Source organism: Dendropsophus ebraccatus, chromosome 5 (assembly GCF_027789765.1).
Source record: "Dendropsophus ebraccatus isolate aDenEbr1 chromosome 5, aDenEbr1.pat, whole genome shotgun sequence".
In the NCBI taxonomy this organism is placed as follows: Eukaryota; Metazoa; Chordata; class Amphibia; order Anura; family Hylidae; genus Dendropsophus; species Dendropsophus ebraccatus.
The window spans coordinates 55836428-55851332 of record NC_091458.1 but is presented as its reverse complement, the minus strand read 5'-3'; the positions used below and the strand labels follow the sequence as shown (position 1 = coordinate 55851332).

Here is a 14905-nt window from a genome sequence, read left to right as displayed (position 1 = left end):
GGATGTGTGTCTGTGTGTGTGTGTGTATGTATGTGTGTATGTGTGTGTGTGTGTGTGTGTGTATGTGTGTGTGTGTGTGGGGGGGGGGGTTATGCAGGGTCAGTCCGCATGCACCTGTATATGTTGTACTCGAGTGCATACAGACCAGTTGCAGTTGCAGTTGCAGTTAGCCACGGTTTCGATAAGGTGGGTTTTTGGTGGAGCCGACTCACCATTAAAGGAACTGCTCTCCGGTATAAAAAGAAACGTCTTCATATAGCTTCATTCTTTATAATGGGAGGTACGGCTTAAGGTGTTTTTCCATTTCTCTGAATAATAAAACTTTCTAGGTCAGCTGTGAGTGAGCTCACAGGAAGGTGACTTGTCTAAGCACATATGGGGGATCTGCTGAGCCAAGAGATTTGCACAGTGCATGTTCTGTGCTCTCAGAAGCCTCTTAATTCTTGTTTATTTGTTGCTTTTAGACACTCCTTCTTCCTCTTCCTTTATTCGGTGCTTACTGTGCTTATCACAAAGATATCGAATTCTCTTTGCCCGTCTGTTGCTCAGTACAATGCCCCTGATGCCTCACAGTACACATAAGGGTTAACTTTCCGGACGCATATTTCTTGAGCTTTCAGGGCAGCATTTTATTGGCCATACACACATATCTCTCCATCTAACAGAAATTCATTTCTTCTGACCTTGTCTGCTGCATTCTTACCATCATTACTCACTCCTAGAAAACTGTGTTTTCTGTTTGGAAAAATCTTTTCATTCACTCGCCATCTAAAATGGAACCATGAATACTGATTTTACTTTTCTATGTAAATCCTTTTAATGGTAATTTATTTGATTACTCTTTGGGAAAGCCGGCACAGGGTCATACCCGTCACATAGATGCAGCACAGACTGGGTGTATTTTCCTCTGGTCTAATTATAGGAAATATCTACAGCCATGATATTAATGAAAACCTGCTGTTCATTGGACGGGTCTCTGGTCAGCATGCATAGATAGGGAGTGTGATCTACGTGTGATCACAAGACGGCACACAGCATCCCAGTGCTTTATCTCTTCTATGCCTCCAGGAGGGGTTGGGCATCTCAGCCAAGCTTGCTTTGTGAGGTGAGGGGCAAAAGCTACTGCCAGACACCTCTGGTGGTGGTTTATCTTCCCAGGAACAAAAGTACAGGCAACGTGAGGTGCAGCTCAGGTATGTGGATAACTAGGCCTGAAGCCCACTGAGTCCTAGAGGACAGTAGGGCACTTTGTTCAACTTTGTTCATAATGGCTTAGAGTGATGGGGGTAGATGGGTGGGGGTAGGGGGGGGGGGTCACTACTGTATAGAAAGGATATTATTCTGCTCCTGACACTTGGTTACCTAAAATTCAGAATCCTCCTACAAGAAAGCACAATTTAGAATTTCCTATTATAAGTGTCAGGACAGTTCAGGGCACACAAGAAAACACTCACACAGACAGGTGAAGCCCTGACACTGTCCCACTCCCACTGCCCCTACCTGCTTGCCACTAGACCACCCTAAATGATGGCTGACAACTAGGTGACGTTCCCTGCACTGCAACAGGGTGAAACATGAGACAAGACAAAAGACAACAACAAAGACAGACAAAACACAATGGCGGATGGTCAGGCAAAAATGGGTCAGAACCAGGAGAATCAAAATATAGATCAGAATCACACAGCCAAAGAATAGTCAAAAGCAAGCAAGGGTCAGGTATAACAGGAGTTCACAGGAATACACAGGAGCAGAAAGCCAGAGACAGGTACAACAAGTGTAAACCTATACCAGGCATTAGGCTTAGGAAATGACTGAGCTTTATCTGAAAGCAAGTCCCTGCCTCAGAGACGATTGGAGCAGAGAAACAAGATTGCACAGGAGGACCAGGCTGTCAGTCATTATCCAAGGCAAGGTGTTAACTGTATACCTGCTGGAAGAAATCTTCCCAGGCAATGAGTAGTGAGTTAACCTAAATCAATATAAATGCCAAGGCAGGATCACACCGTGTTCACACTAATAAAATGATAGAAAATAACTACTGTGCACGTACATTTTGCCGCCATGATCGTAACCGGCGACCAAAGCTTGCGAGCGTGGTTTTACCAGGTACAATCCTGACAATAAGCCTATTGGTAAGTCTCTGTATATATTGCACTTTCTCTTAAAACAATGTGACCACCAGGTGGCAGCATCATTCATCTGTATTAGAGCAGCAATATGTAAACATTCCAAGCATTAGATTAGTGCAAGCTGGTACTAGTACGCTGGACATAAATCCAGCCCCACCCCCATTCACCCAGCCAGAGGGGCTTGTACAGAGATCTACACCTGCTCCAAAGCAGATGTAGGTTTCTCACTTGGTTAATGCCTGTTTCCAGGTGTAACCATGGTAAATTAGGCATGGAGAAAGCCACGCCTCTCCCTGCCCACTTATCAAGCAAGCAGGGCTTATGGCTGGCGCATGCCATGAAAAAGGGTAAAATATGGGCCTTTCCCATTACGTTTGCCAGGGGCGCAGATTGATAAATCTGCCCCGAAGTGCAAAACACAAAAATGCATAGCAAAAGGCCTTTTCAACCGACAACCAATAGTTAATACAAATAACACGCAGTGGGACACCACAAAAGCTTTAGACACATTTCTCAACTTACTAAAGGAAATTATATGCACATAAGCCAAAAAGACAGAAATGGCTGCACATCGCACCCATGGCTGACACGAAAGCTTATTTAAAACCAACATCAGAAGTTAGTATATAATTTGGCGAAACCATATTGCCTCATATACCACGTGCAGGTCTTCTGATACACATGAGTCCCTAACCAAAAAACATCACTGTGCCGGTCAGCGACCACAATCCCCGCAAAACATGTGCAAGCAGAGAAGGGGGGCCACGGAATGGCCCTGCAACCCCATTGTCACAGGACCAGACCCTAAAGGGTCCCCCCAGACCCCGCAGGTGCCACCGGCAGAAAAAGTGGACGCCAAGCAACACAAGTGTGAACAAGCTCTTACCTCTCTCTCCATTCCTCTGCAGGTAGAATGGGAGAATACTAGGAGATCCTTCCCTTATGTACACAGGTGCTTCCTGCTAATTTGGATCACATGGGTCTTACAAAGCACGAGTGCTAGCCACAATGAAAAAAGGGACATGGTACATGGGGTACATGGGGCAGTATGGTTTGATCAATTCATACACAAAATTCTGATGTTTTTTATTTAGCCTAGGGGCACTAGTATCAGCCATAGGTGTGAGGTGCAGCGTTCCGTTTCTTCCCTGAGCCGCATTTTGTTTCTCTCTTTTCTCCATGTTTTGCACTCCTCCTGGTGAGACCCACATGACCGCAATTAGCAGGAGACACCTGAGTGCACATGATTTTAATCCCTCCTTTCTTTTCCCATTCTGTCTGCAGCAGCTATGGTGAGCGCAATACCTCATCCAGACTTGTGCTGTTTGGGGGCGACCTTCTCCGCCGGCGGTGCTGGCTGGGTTCTGGTGTGGTGTTTTTGGGTCTGGTCCTGTGGCATGGGGGTCGCAGGGCCGTCCCATGGCCCCCATTCCCTGACTGTGCGTGCCTGCGGGGTTGGTGGCCACTGACTGGCACGGTGTGGACTTAGTGTAGGGACCCATGTGTATCAGATACCGGCACGAGGTACATGGGGCAGTATGGCTTGATCAATTCATACACAAAATTCTGATGTGTTTTTTATTTAGCCTAGGGGCACTAGTATCAGCCATAGGTGTGAGGTGCAGCGCTCCTTTTCTTCCCTGAACCGCTAAAGGAAATTATATTCTGTTTAACATTGTATACATAAGTACATACTGTATGTAACATAAGATTACTTACCGAACAAGACTGTGATATTACTTGTTAACATCTCTAAAATTTTTAACACAATTCTTCAAAGAACATATTGCTTTCCTGGGATGAAGTGAGTTATATTTTATATTACTTGTGGCGCTTGATGCAGCTTGGTTTTCCCTTGTGGCATTTATTTCTCAAAAGTCGACTGCACCCTGACATTAGACAGATGGTGAATGAGCCATTAGTTCTGGGCATTCTTTTGTCGTCACATAAACCTGGTTGCGTGCCCTATATCCAGGAGATGTCATGTCGGAGAGGATGAGCTCAGTAAGAGGCATCTCACAGTGTTAGGGCTGGATGCAGTTTTAGGAATCCCATTCTGGTCACAGCACGCCCTCCTTATTTTTCACATCCACCCTTGTACATTGAAGTCTCGCTGTGTGATTTCTTTTCAGACACTGTCTTTGTGCCTTAACACATACTGAGAATCTATAGATCAAATCGGCCTGTTTGAAAACCAGAACCAAAAATAGCAGAGATATCAAACAATAAAAATGCTTTGAAAGCGATGCTTCTTTTGTCCAAGTTGAGATGATGCTATTTTTACGAGTTTTTGTAACCTGGAAAGTTTCCTTACAGCGGGACCGTCTATAATTCCAGTGCTGGAATAAATCATTGCTGTCAGTATATTGTTTTTCTAGTGAATGCTTTAATATGTTGGCTCATTACACCTAAATGACCATGATTTTTTTAGCATTTCTCAGCTCTGTGTTCACTCACATGGTTCTGCTTATCCGGCCCTTACTTAGGCCCTCGCACATGTGGTAGGAGACCATTTCTCTAACTGACAGACTGACCATGTCTACTAAGCTGTAGAGGGCCTCATAATGTCATCATGGAGATGAAGCTTACACAGGGGAATTACTGTACTCTATATACATTATATACAACAAAGAGGAAAAAAACAGCTAACCCTCGTCTTTCTGCATGGACCGGCAGAGGACAACACCCAACAATGTGCTGAAAAAGGAAACGGTCCAGCTCCATGGAATCAAATGTTCATTCTTTAATTCACTGCTTTAAAAACTCCATACAAAAACAGGGGGAAAAAAGGACATAAAAATACTAATGCGTTTTGGACTGTGACTGTTAGCGCTTAGTCATGGCGTTTTTATTTCCTTTTTTCCCCTGCATTTGTATGAAAGATTTAATGCAATGAATAAAACCTTTGATTTTATTTCATGACACTGGGGCTTTTCTTTTTTTCCGCATACATTTATATGTATACACAGTATATACTCTATAAGTACATATCTCATCTCTACTGATGTTCACACTATGTTGTTTTTAAGTAAAGAACGGACGCTGACTGCAATGAAATCAGTGTCTGTTCCTTACTGCAGGGGCGGCATTGCATTGAAGACAATGCAATGCCGCCCCCTGTGATCACACATTGTTATTTAACGATATTTTTCTTTAGAACGGGCGTTAAAATAATGTACATGCCTATTATGTCTGGGTGCTGTTCAATGAACAGTGTCTGAAAAAAATAGCTGTTCACACAGTGTAAAGCGCAGCAGCGGCAGACGCACATTACATTGAATTGAATAGTTAATTGATTTGCGGACACACCGGACTGTGCCCGCAAGTCAATTGTAAAAAAAAGAACAGAGATATCGGCTGCAGGAATTTACTGAATGCAGCCCGGCAGACGGCAGTTTAAATAGCAACGGACGCTGTTAAACCAAGTGTGAACATAGCCGTAGGCTATGTTCACACAACGTCAAAAATAGAGAAAAGGCGTCCGATTTTGACATTTAAAATAATGTCCGTTTTTGCCGCGATTTAACCGACTGCAATGGAAATGCATTGAAGTCAATGGGAAGAAGGACGTCCATTGCACACAATGTATTGAATAACAGACATTTTTACCGTGGACGGCAAAATAATGAACATGATCATTATTTTCTGACGTCTTATGCAAACAGCGGACGTTTTTTATTAGTTGTTCACACACAGTTTTTATTTTGTCACCGTTCTTTTTGTTTTTCTATTAAATTCAATGGACTTTTCAATTAAGACACACCCAAAGTCCAATTAGTAACCCAAACTAGAATAATGTACAAACAAGGGGAGGCAAAGCTGCTAAATAATGTCCGTTATTTTAGACTCAAAATGACGGATGTCATTTTAAACGGAGCTGAAAAACATTGTGTGAACATAGCCTACTACTGTAAGGTCTCATTTACATGTTTGTAGTGCGCCCGCTTATTGCAGACCTGCTATTGCAGACTGCACTATGAATGTGTAATAGTGCTCTGCAATTCACAGACCCCTACATAGAAGATAGCCATCCATGCTACAAATGTTTACAGCACAGCAGGGATGCATATAACTATAATGTTCGCCAAGAAAAATCCATGTAACTTTCCAATCTACTCTGCATGGTTTAGAGCACAGGTGTTAAAATCTTTGGCTGTCCAGGCATGATGGGAATTGTAGTTTTGCTGGAGGGTCATAGATTTGACACCTGTGGCTCAGAGGAAGGGCTGCTTTGGAGGCTAATGTCATCACGTGGAGTGACAATCACATTACACTGCTTTTTATTTGTATAACCTTTGAATACATTTTTTTTTATAAATTGGCTTTAACCTATAACAAATGTACTTTGACAGGTTGTTATAGAATATGAAAACTCACCATGTTATAAATATTTAGGTTGGCTTTAATTCACCTCTAAGCGACATCATATGTTAGCTTTGTCTTGTGCACATTTTGTGCTCTCAACTACTACTTGTTCAGTGGGTCCACAAAATACATACACACCCCATGATGCAGCCAAGAGGCTTGTAACCAGATTCATTTAGTCACATAGTAACAATAATAAACTTTATTCCTATGCCACTCTCACTATGTAAAATGTCTTCAAACACCATTATAACGTCCTGTTTAACCATAAAAATCTATCCTGAGGTCACTTCTTTTAGGAGTGCTCCTCCAACTTTCCACTGGACTCGCAGATCCTAGATATTTATATGGTTCTCACAAACAAAACAAAAAAAGAAAATCTGAAAAGAGAATAGGAAAATCTAATATATAAGAAGGTTTGAAGTTTGTTGCCGCCAGTAAATCCAGGTTCTTTATATGGAATTCCTGCAGGAACACTGCAGTCAAAAGCCCAAAGCCCAAAATAGGGTCAAAACAGACCTAAAAGTATATTAGTTTTGCAATGTTATGCAATGTTATGCAAATAAAAAATGTGCTTATTTAAGGCTTGTTCAGCTAACAGCTATTCCTTCCAATTCCCCAATACACATGAAAGCTCAGCTCAACCAAGCATACAGGTGGGGAGGGGACGGAAAGCTATAGCCAGACAACTCACGCTGTGGCTTGCTTCTAAAGAAACAAAAGGAGCAGGTGTTTGAATATACATGCCTAATCCTTTTCTCCCCAAACATCATCATCTGGGGACAGTCAGGAGGCCACCATACACAATAAATAGTCAGCTGGATCTGCCAAACTCATCAAGCTTTGGCTGACATTTAATGTGTATGCAGGTCATTAAAGACATCTTAAGTTTGGGATGTTTGAAACTTATTCCGGAATGAATTTACCAAAAGTCATCACACAAGGTTATATTAAAAAAACAACAACTTTTTGAATGTTTTGATCAGGAAAACGAATAGAGAGCAGCGTGTGGCAGAGCTCTGCACCTCCTTGATGTCAATTGTGTCCATCTGGGCATCCCCATAGACTAATAATGGAGCTGCATAGACGGAGATCACTGCGAGCTGGGGAGTGAAATGCACTGGCATATACTTGGAAACATAGTCGGCAGAAAAAGACCACTTGGTCCATCCAGTCTGTAGTCTGCCCTTTTACTAATTCCTTTCTTATTATCTTAGGATATATGTTTATCCCAGGCAGGTGTAAATTCACTTAGGGCTTATTCCCACATTCTATATTCCATGGATGTTTACGGACAGGGAATCCCTGTAGTGGACTCTTTCCCTGGACTGTTTACTAATAACTTTGCAGTTTTCTTTATCATATTAACAATTTTTGACCATCTTCTTGCACATTAACTTTTTGCACTGGTTTTGAGACTATGTTGATTTGTGTTCCTTTTAGATCAACAAGGGATGGACAGCACAGAGTTACTTCCAGCAGAGAGTCCAGAGACCATGATCACACAAGAAAACACTGTTTCAGTAGGAGCTGACTCTGAGTATTCACAGCCCCCATCTGAAACAGTTGCCGGGGACACAAAATTACTTTCCTCTACCGCTCCTGCAAATGGAGGAACAAGTACATCTACTTCAGAGAATGATGATGACAAAGCCAAGAAACTACTGTATTGTGCCCTCTGCAAAGTATCAGTAAACTCCTTGTCCCAGCTGGAGGCCCATAACAAAGGTTAGGATTGAAAAACTAGATATATGATGATTTCAAGTTATGCACTTCTCTGTACAACTGTGCACCTGTTATTTTATGTATTCTCATAAACTATTCATTATGGTATTAGGTACAAAGCACAAAACTATCCTTGAAGCGCGAAGTGGTCTTGGTCCAATAAAGGCTTATCCACGACTTGGGGGGCTGACAAATGGGTCAACTGGACCGACGGACGCCAACACCCAGGAAAGAACTTTTCACTGTGAGATCTGTAATGTCAGAGTCACCTCTGAAGGTCAGCTCAAGCAGGTAAATTGAATGTAATTGTTATATTTATTTTCTTATTGTTCATTTTATTTAGCGTTCCTAATAATGTATTACATAACATATGTCAGGTGTAGTTGCCATTTGGCATGCAGGCACTGGGTTAAAAAACAATGTATTGTTTTGTTTATCGGACCAGAGGGTGACTGTGTTAGATGGTCCATAGGTTTGGTACCGTACCCAATTTTAGCCTTTGGGATAAAGGAAAGGACATCTATTGCAAAAGATCTAGCTTAGAATTCCTATCCAGGATGGCTCCATATAACTCGCCATATTTAAACCCAGAATTAAGATGTGCATCTAGATATAGAAATTCAAGCTTCTTATCTAGAATTAAAAGAAATAAATCTGAGCGCTCTATGCACTTTTATAAGGCTACACACTTCATCCATTCCAATTTGGGATAGAATAAGAGGAATAGTTATTTCAGCCATTTAGTTTCCCCCCTGCTGAGATAGAGATATTACTAAACTAAATTCAATGTCTGTTTCATTTGAAAACTGTCAAATGAAACAGACATTAAATTGGCACTGTGTCTCTAGTGTGACAGGGAGGAGTGGCGAATGTAAATGTAACTAGCCGGCTTGTAGAAACCACTGCATCTGTAACATGTCAGACAATGATAACAACTTCCTGTTAGTAAATTAGGAAGACAGAGTGGTCTGCAATACAAACAGCTGAGCTTTGAAAAAAAAAATATGTTTTGCAATATAGTTTTGGAGCCATAATAGCTTTTAATATTCTTTTCAGAATAAATACTTAAAAAACATACATATTTGTATATAATATTTGGTTAGGTTTTTATAGAAGTTGCATATGTAAAGTAAAGACGGTCTCATTTGGAAACAAGATGTGGGAGTTAAATGTTTATTTGGTTGTTTTATATTTAGAGCCAAAAATGCTGAGCTGGAAATATGTGGAGAAAGTATCTAAACAAGTATATCCTGTGAATGCAAAAATACAACTTCTCTACTGTTTTTTAAAAATACATGATTGGTATTAAGACTAGTGTGCGCTATAAAAATAAACCCTTAATCCCTTTGTGTCTATCAGCACATCTCAAGCAGGAGACATCGTGATGGAGTATCAGGGAAGCCCAATCCTCTGCTGAGTAGGCACAAGAAACAACAAAGTCTGCAGGATCTTACGGTATGTGTAGTGGAACTGAACAATCAAATAAAGATGATACATTAGTCAAATAGGCCGAATGTTCCTGTGTTTTTTATGTGGAGGGGAGGGATGATTAACATACAGATATTTTATCTCTCTGAGAACAAAGGGGTTGGGCAGTGAAATTCCATCACTTTTGACCCCATCTGTACCAACATCATCTATCAGTAAAGTCTCAAGAGGCTCCCATAAACTTTATACTTATGGCCAAACCAATCACCAGTGGCACGTATGGCTGACATCAGTATCTCTGTCCCAAGACCCGGAGCCGGTCTTGGGACAGAGATATCCTGGTCAGAAGCTGGCGCACGCACTGTGGAGATGGGTCCGGCGTCCATAGAGAATGAATGGAGCCGGACTCATCTCTGCAGCGCACGCACGGCACCATTCATTCTGGGGGTCGGGAGCCTGTCACCCCGGCACGGGGGGTGACAGGTCTCCTTTAATGGGAAAGAAAGTTTCACGTGCCTCTGTTCCAAAAAAGGAAATAGACATACATATTTTTAAATGGTCTAACAAGTCCTTTTAACTTTTTACATAGAAATAAATTAGCCTTTAATTTTTGGTAATATAGAGACTTTACCTCAAATTGCATCTAACTTCTTAAGCCTTGTCAGTCCAATCCTGGGTGTGACAACCACAAAGGGCAGCCTCCACATATCCCATAGGAGTTGTAACCTGCTGTCCTGCAAAACACTAGACATTGGCAGTGTTATAGGCTGCCTTTACTTATATCTCTATAAGTGGTATGTTTTCCTGTCCCCTACTAACCAACTACCAAGGTCAGACTGACAGCCATGTACAGTAGGTCCTAAATAGGAATGTGTGTCTTTCTACTGTATGAAAGTAAAAGGACACATATAAAAAAGTAAATGTAAACAAATTATTTTTTGAACACATAAATATTTTACATTTGGATCTGCAATAAGTGAAATTGTCTTTGATGGTATATCTTTTATGAAATAGTGATCATATGTTGTGTTTTTTTCTTTTTAGACCAGTCTGGTGTTTCCTAAGGACTTTTCAAAAACATTATCTGCAGGTCTTCTTCCGAGTCCTCTGGCAGTTGCAATGGCAGCCGCTGCTGTGTCCTCTCCATTGAGTCTACGTCCAGCTGCCACTCCTCCCCTTCTACAAGCTCCCCCATTGACACACCACTTACTGCGACCAGCTCCTGGGCCCATCAGAACTGCACATGGGACTATACTTTTCTCCCCTTATTGAGAAGATGTCTACCTTCACAATGTAACATTAATCCACTGGAACTCAAGCCTGCACAAAGACAACCAGGGCACGATTAACCAGCTGCCTCTTGCTCAGTATATTCCCCTTCCTCAGAAATATATAGAAACTGGAAAATTCTGCAAACTCATGGACACTGCTTATCCGGGACACATGCAGCAAAAGAGCCTCTGTGGAATTTCTGAAGGTTATTACTGACTGGGTTACGAGCTGAGAACAGTGAATAAACCTGCCGTTAGAAGGAGACAGGTGGCTCAGGGTCTATTTTAGGGAACGCAGGCTTGTGATAAATGGGTGCACAGCTGGGAATAGCAATAGTTTTGGCATTTTTTGGTCCTTGGTGGATCAACCTGAATAACTCAGTGGACTGTGACTGAGAGGAAACACTGGGTCCTATATAAACTAATATTGGAGTGTATGGGGGTATATTGATGCTGCTGTGTTTAAAGAAGCCCCTTCTTTTGCAAAAAGGAGGAAGAAAGTCAGTGATGCCATCTGACCGTCCATGCTTTTTATCTGCCTAATCAACTCATACACTTATTTTTAAGTTCAGATTTTTTCCAGCTAGATGTCTTTTTTCCAATAACTTCAGGGAAAAGCATATGTTCTTGATTTACAACTTGCATTACGTTTTCATTACTTAGATGACTCTTGGGTGTACTCTAACCACTGGGAAAGAAAAACATTGTCTATATACTGTAACTGTACAAACGTAGTGATATTTTCCTATGCAGTTCCCACTTGGACCACAGGGTGTCTACATTGAAGAAATTAGCCATAGAATTGTATTTGTCCAGCTCATTCTCAGTGGTGCAGTCTTTCCACACCAGAGATAGGTAACATGTTCTTGTACAGTTGCATTGGAACTGCAAGCATAGCACCCGTAAGCCTTTAGTTGGCCAGGGATGCTGGGACACAACGTTCCCCACCAGCTGAAGAGCCACATGTTGCCTAAACTTACTTTAAACTGTAGATTTTTCTTCTCTTTATTTCGTTGTGTCTCCTACGGGGACCAAGCATAGCTTGAGCATTTTCTATACATAGATATACTGTATTAAGTTGTTTCTGCAGTGTTTATTCACCTTCACAAAAAATGGTAGATATGTCTGAGCAATGTACAAATGGGGGTACTACAATTTCTATAGGCTATGTTCACGCTTTGTTTTTCCCTCATTCTGGATATACACTGAAACATTCTCCCAACTTATATGCACGATCCGTCTATATGGTATAATGTACCTGACATATGCCGAAGAAGTGTTGTATATGTCATTTATGCAACTATGTGGTATGCAGTTGCATTCAACAGTATCATGGGGTTTGGCATATATGTCAGAATCATTTTTCAGTGTATATGCTGAACACAGGGGGAAAAATGGCATACAAATTTAGTCTTAGTGTGTACAGGAGGGAAACTATATGGATATTGCAGAAAAGCACTTTCTGACAGTTAAGAATGCAGTGGACCATAACTCACTCATCTTACCATTGCTTATGCCCCTTAGTGCAGAACAATTCCTGCCTTATGCTGTAGATGGCAGAATAGAGCAAAAAACCTTGTGTTTTCTCTGCCCAGTGCACGTGCTTCTAGAATGAGGTACATCAACCACTTTTGAAACTACTTGCACAAACTGTTTGTCGTCTACGAAAGAGGTTTGTGTACTTTGACAATCGTTTTATTTATTTAATAGATGAATTCTTCCTAAAGACTATGCAATTGTTTTTTGTGCTACATATGTATTTTTCATCCCCCCATAACTTACATTTATGTATTCCTACTCCTCCTCCCAGCTGCTTGTGTGAGTGAATATAAGCAGCAGGAAACATGAAAACGTGGCATTAGTCTTAAAAAAAAACAAAAAAAAACAACAACCCTAAATGACATGTATAATAAGCAAGCACGCAACTATAGGCTGCTCATAAAGTAAATAGTGTTAAACAGACTGACATAGCAATAATATAGGGACAAGAGGAAGCCATTGGGTGGCCATTGGAAAGCAGCCATGAAGAAGCCAAAGAGCTCACAATTTCCGAACCATCGCACAATCATAATAACCCTGGGAAAATGTATACCAATAAAATAGCTGTCTTAATAAATTTGAATTAGTTTACTTGTGTTCAGCTCTTAGTTTTGATTCACCAAGAAGGTTTGATCACGATCATGCCTCTCCGAGAGTTTATACTGTATGTACATGTACTCACCAGTCCTTGCATGTGATCACCTTTCACCTGAGTACTAGTTCAGTACTGTAATAAAGAATACAGACTTTCCTTGGGACATGTGGATTCTGGACAAGTCACTGTGAGGATTTATTTTTAGTCATGACCGGAACCACAATGGCTTTATTTGGTACACATCTTTATCTCTGTTCTCTATCATCTTGAAAGCTAAAGCCAGTAGTTTAAATATAATATTTTGCTGAATTGACCCAACTTTGGTAAAAACATACCATTATTTTCTTTTTGTTTATTGTTTAATTTTATTGATCTCTTTTGGCAACCACCGTCCTTTAGATAAAGGGAGAGCAGCAACATTTTCCATAACTCACCTCCCTAACCAGTGTAGGGGATAACTTTTTACTCAAGTTGGGTCCAGTTTACAAAGTGTTACATTTATCTTTGAGTTGTACTTTAGATAATACTATAATGTCTTTGTTGTTGTAATGGGGTCATTTACAGCTTGTAGGTACAGTGCAAAAATATACACCTTATTTTTACATGGCAGTCTCCATTTTATTTTATTTTTTTGGATCAAATATTAGAATAGAAGACATATGCATTAGGTACAAAGACAAACAAAATGCCTCCAATATAAGCCTTTCATAATCTTCAATATCAAGTTTTTTTCCCCTTTGGCTGCCTTCCTAGCAATATTAAAAACTTGAGATAGGAGTGCACTTTTTTTTCCATAGTAGTCTTAGAGTGTCCATTTCGTGATATTGACTCCTTCCATTTAACCCATATAAGATGAATATCTATTTAAGATCACCTAATGTCTTGTGCAATTCTTGGTATATAAGCCATTCCCCTATATTAGCATGCAGCATCAAGGCAATAAAAATAGACCCAGATTTGGTTTGCACTGTGTTTAGCTGTTGTAAATAACCCCTAATGTATGTCCTTTATCCCGCCATATGTAATTTAGCACTTCACTGCTGGAATCCTCCAGGTCATTATATATACCGATACATGTAGTCATACTTATCTATTCTGCCGTGTTATTTTGCACCCGGGCCCACATTGTTTTCATTGATGACTTTAGGAAGCTGTTGTGTGGGGCAGCAAGAGGCATTGCTGTGGTGTGCATGCTGAACAAAAGCTAAGAGGATCAATGGGAAGTCAACCTACCTTGCAATTCACAGGGCTTCTTATCCAAACAAAAAAGCTGTCACTGCAATAAAACATCTGTGCTGGCTGGCACAAGAAGGCGCTCAGGATCTCTTCTATTTGAAGTAATTATAGGGCAACCCTAACAATTGACCTGCCTCCAGTTGCTGACTGCTATGAACCCTTTGCAGGCTGCACCCACAGCTACCATTTTGTGCCACACTGCAGGCTCCTGGCGTCTCAGGCATCTTACCGACAAACCTAAATAAAACATGTCTTCCTTTTTGTAAACAAATCTTGCCTCCTTTAATTCTTATAAGACATAAAGTAACCAAGGCAGCAGTTGTTGCTATAATATTATGCAGTGTTTGGTTGCTATGGTGGACACCTTACTGCAGCAGCCAAGTTTGTAGAGCAATAAGCCCCCAATGAGGGAAAGGGAGTATTGTGAAGAGTGTTCGGAAATGAGTCCAACTATATTAAAATTTTATGATGTGTGAGGTCACTCCATCCTCCCTCCGTAATCCGGTACCTGCTGCAGTAATCTGTTCCTTCTCCATCCAGCGCCTGCTCGATAATTACACAAGGTCGTAGAGTTTTTCTAAATAGAAATCAACTCAGGGTTAAGATTACAGTTTTCA

The 14905-nt window shown here is 41.0% G+C and overlaps 1 protein-coding gene and 1 long non-coding RNA gene across 7 annotated transcripts in view; one reads left to right on the top strand and one right to left on the bottom strand.

Annotated features, from left to right (window-relative positions):
- LOC138792614 (uncharacterized) overlaps nt 1-265 on the bottom strand; it is a 47706-nt gene extending 47441 nt beyond the window's left edge. Inside the window, exon 1 of the long non-coding RNA XR_011363161.1 lies at nt 213-265. This is a non-coding gene — a long non-coding RNA (uncharacterized lncRNA). The remainder of the gene's footprint in view (nt 1-212) is intronic.
- ZNF385A (zinc finger protein 385A) overlaps nt 1-14559 on the top strand; it is a 151854-nt gene extending 137295 nt beyond the window's left edge. For all 6 annotated transcript variants that reach the window (XM_069970240.1, XM_069970239.1, XM_069970241.1 and 3 more), the window contains 4 exons: nt 7938-8222; nt 8332-8510; nt 9579-9674; nt 10692-14559. In XM_069970240.1, the coding sequence (XP_069826341.1) occupies nt 7938-8222; nt 8332-8510; nt 9579-9674; nt 10692-10919 (788 nt within the window). In that variant the 3' untranslated portion in view covers nt 10920-14559. The remainder of the gene's footprint in view (nt 1-7937; nt 8223-8331; nt 8511-9578; nt 9675-10691) is intronic.
- Nucleotides 14560-14905: the final 346 nt, after the last annotated feature.